This window comes from Daphnia carinata, chromosome 8, assembly GCF_022539665.2.
Source record: "Daphnia carinata strain CSIRO-1 chromosome 8, CSIRO_AGI_Dcar_HiC_V3, whole genome shotgun sequence".
Classification (NCBI taxonomy): Eukaryota; Metazoa; Arthropoda; class Branchiopoda; order Diplostraca; family Daphniidae; genus Daphnia; species Daphnia carinata.
The window spans coordinates 1,397,580-1,401,921 of NC_081338.1; the positions used below are offsets into that span (position 1 = coordinate 1,397,580).

Here is a 4,342-nt window from a genome sequence, read left to right on the forward strand (position 1 = left end):
AAATCCACCATTAGAAGCCGTTGATGGTAACGACCCGTTGTTGGAAGAACCAGAACCGGAACCAGACGAGCAAATTGATAACGACGAAAATGATCCACAGCGATTGAATCGTGGCGGAGGAAAACGGAAGAGGTGACGCAGTGTGAATTTTACGGCTTTCTGATATCGATTAGGAATTACTTTAACAACGTCTTGGCCGGCGGACCACTCTTCAGCAATGGTTGGTAGATTCTTACGTCAAAAATTGAAGCCAACCGCGTGAAGTACATCCGCGAACATCAGGCAGAACTTCACGTGGCTCAATACGATGGTCTCTTGGACGACATAAACAATCGTGCAGAACGAGACAACTTGACGGTCGGATCATTTCACGTTCTACCATCGAGGTTTCATCGGTAGTCCAAGAGCGATGGAAACAAGCGTACCAAGATGCAATGGCTATCTGCGGAAAATTTGGCAAACCCATATTTTTCTTGACGTTCACCTACAGCCCCAAGTGGAAAGAGATCACGGCCAACATTCCCAGTCATCTGACGTCGTCTGATCGACCCGATATAGTAACAAGTATTTCGACAAAGATGATTGAGTTGGTCAACGACATTGAAAAGCGCCAGGTGTTGGGATTTGCAACTGCACGGATACACGTCGTTGAATTTCAAAAGCGAGGATTGCCCCACTGCACCATGCTTATTTGGATCGACAAGCGTGACGCCCGCTACGGCAGAAGATGTCGATGCAACTATCAGCGCAGAAATTCCAGAAAGAACTACGCATCGAGACTGTATAAAATCGTCATGGCCCACATGGATGTGGGTTAATCAACGATGCTCAAAGTCTTTCCCAAAGCAACACAGCCAAGAGACCATAGTCAACGACAACGGCTATCCTACTTATAGGCGACGAGATACAGGAGTTGTACATTACTTGAAACGAGGACAGATGGATTTCACAGTGGACAACAGATGGGTTGTTCCCTACAACCCTTGGTTATTGCTCAAGTTTGATTCCCACATCAACCTCGAATATTGCGCTTCCATCGTCAGCGTCAAGTACATCTTCAAGTACGTCTACAAAGGGTATGACTGTCTGAAAATAGATCAAAAAGTGGGAACATATCAGCTCGAAGACGGGGACAAACCCAGGGTGGAGTGGGACGAAATAACATCCCATCTTGATACGCGGTACGTCAGCGCCCCAGAAGCTTGTTGGCGAATATTCAAGTTTCCACTTTCTGACCGTTCGCACGCCATCTATCGCCTGGCCGTCCATTTGCCTCGAGAACAGCCCGTCTTTTTCCAGCCAGGAAACGAAATGCAAGCCGCCATGAATGCCGCCTCGAGAGATACCAACCTGACTGCTTACTTCAAGTTGAATTGCATCGATGAAGACGCCCGTCAATATTTCTACAGAGAAATACCCCACCATTACGTTTTCGTCAAGAAAACCAATTCGTGGAAACGTCGGGCGAAAAGGGCGAAGATCATCGGTCGCCTATACACGGTTGGCGTACGGCAAGTTGAACGTTATTGCCTTCGGTTGCTTCTCATCAACGTCAAGGGGCCAACGAGCTTCGAAGATCTTCGAACGATTGACCAGGTTGTCCATCCTACATTCAAAGCTGCAGCAATAGCTTGGAATTTGTTGGAAGATGACATCGCTTGGGCTAGAGCCATGGAAGAAGCGGCAGCATTTCAAATGCCTCTTCAGCTGAGGCAGCTCTTTGTCGACATTTGCCTCTTCTGCAATCCCTCTGACGCTCTGCATCTCTTTGAAACCAACCTGACCCATCTGATGGAAGACTTCATAAACAGCGGACTCGAAGTCAACGTGGCCAAGAATTTGACGTTGAAATGGATTCAGGATAAGTTACGTCTCCACAATCAGACCATGGAAGATCTCTCCTTGCCTATTCCTGATTTCTATCTGATAAACCAAATGATCGATGTTCAGATAGAAGAAAACAACGAAAACACTCGAACAGAAAAGAGAATGATTGGCGAAATGCTGCTGGCTCAACTCAACGACGGGCAACGCGCTGCCTTTAATCAAATAATGGCTGCCGTTAACGATGTCGACAACTTACATCCGCGACAGTATTTTCTGGATGGTCCTGGAGGAACGGGAAAGACTTTTCTCTACAACACCCTCATAACCGTCCTACAAGGCCAAGGAAAGCAAGTCATCGCAGTGGCTTCAACAGGGATCGCATCGACTTTGTTGCTAGACGGGTCAACTTACCATTCTCAATTTAAGATTTACCCTCCAATAACAGAGACGACAAGGTCGAAAATCGAAGAAGGAAGCTACAGTGCGCAAATGATCAGGAACGCCAGCCTTATAATTTCGGACGAAGCTACCATGAAAACCAACCACGCCCTCGACGCGCTCAATCATCTTTTCCAAACCGTCATGAATAATGGTGTTGAACCCTATGGTGGTAAAGTTCTCTTGCTCGGTGGGGATTTTAGGCAGTGCTTGCCCGTTGTGAGACACGGAAACAGAGTCAAAGTCATGGAAGCGACCATCATCAACAACGCTACCTGGCATCTTTTCCGACAGCTTCGATTAGTGCAGAACATGCGCACCGAAGCCAGTAGTCAAGATTTCGCCGATTGGCTTATTCGACTCGGAGACGGATCCTTGCAACAAACACCGCGACTCAATGACCCAGAACTCATCGAAATTCCGCAAGACTTTCTCAACATTCGAACAACTTTGATCGAACACGTATTTGGAAATCCATCGGATCTCTTAAACGAAGGCGTGACTGAACAAATTTGTAACCGAGCTATCTTATGCCCCAAGAACGAAGATTGTCTCAGGATCAACGACAAGATTATTGGAGAGATGCCTGGCGCACTTAAAGTCTGCAAAAGTATTGACACCATCGATTCAGAGGACCCAGAAGAAATATCCAACTACCCTCCAGAAATTTTAAACACCTTCAACGTGTCTGGGTTACCTACGCACCAACTCAAACTGAAAATAGGAGCTATCGTCATTCTCCTAAAGAACATTGACTCGCGACAGGGACTTTGTAACGGCACGAGGCTCATCCTCAAGGCACTCCGCGAGAACCTCATTGTAGCAGAAATCGCGGCCGGGAAACACAAAGGGCACAATGTCTTCCTCCCACGGATGTCCATGTCTCCCACCGACTCTGACTTGCCCTTCAAACTCAAGAGGTTGCAGTTCCCTGTACTTGTGGCTTTTGCCATGACCATAAACAAGTCGCAGGGACAGACCTTCGACCGAGTTGGGATCTACCTTCCGAAAGCCGTTTTTAGCCATGGACAGCTTTACGTTGCATTCTCGCGGGCGACGTCAAGACAAGGTGTCAAGGTTCAGTGCGAAGAAACCGAGAAACAAGGCAAACTGCTTAGAAATCTTCCGCATTCTACGGCAGAAGAGAAAAACAAGGTATTCACCAAAAACGTTGTTTACAAGGAAGTTCTTCTTTAGTAGTAAGCCGCCAAAAAACGAAAAAATCAACGACCCATTGATATCGACAAACATAAAAAAGAGGAACTAAATTCCGCCTCGGTTTACGGACCAAATAAGGAGCACGGGCAGGGCCTTGGGGGCAGTTCCCAAAGGCGCTCAACCGTGAATTGTCTATTTATTTTCTTTGACGAAACAAATGGTAGGCGCACACTATACATGATTGAATAGATGAAAAGTGATTTTTTTTTTCTAGCTGCGAAAGAGGTTCCACTGCCTGCTAAACGGCTTAATCTGCCTCCAGTTAGGGTTAGCCTTTTTTTCCCTCTTTCCATCGTCTTCCGCCATCAGTACGAATGAAAATCTACGTCACACTCGACTATGGGGGAAAAGGTTTGACTATTTGAAAAGGGTTCAAGTGTCTCCTACTGGGATTAACCTTTCTTTTATTTTCATCAGGCGGTTGTTGTACATGAACAAGAGAAAAACGAAAAATAGGTAGCAAAAATCAAATAAGAAGACAGAAATCGCTGAAATATACAATACCATAGGGCAGATACTTAAAACTAGACTCTACCTATTACCGTCCTGGGACGGGCCGCCATATACTAGTCTACTCTCTTTATAAAAGCCAAAGGTCTATTTGTGGGTGGAGTTTGTTTGTGTATCTGTCTGTGTGTTTGTCCGAAAAACCTAACGGCGTGAGCACGCAGTGATTGGTTCGTGTGCAGTCACCTGATTTTTTTCTACCTGGAAAAAGTTTCAACTACCTGAAAAAAGGTTTAAACTGCCTTTGGCTAAGCTTAACCTTTTCCTTCCCTTTTGCCATCCGTTTTATTATTGGTCGTATTGACATCACGTGTTTCTTTTTCTACCTGGAAAAAGGTTCGACTACCTGAAA

At 45.9% G+C, this 4,342-nt stretch overlaps 1 protein-coding gene across 1 annotated transcript; it reads left to right on the forward strand.

Annotated features, from left to right (window-relative positions):
• The first annotated feature begins 939 nt into the window (after positions 1–939).
• On the forward strand, positions 940–3,462 carry LOC130699203 (uncharacterized). Its single transcript, XM_057521496.1, has one exon. It carries the CDS (start codon positions 940–942, stop codon positions 3,460–3,462), a length of 2,523 nt encoding a protein of 840 aa, XP_057377479.1.
• Positions 3,463–4,342: the final 880 nt, after the last annotated feature.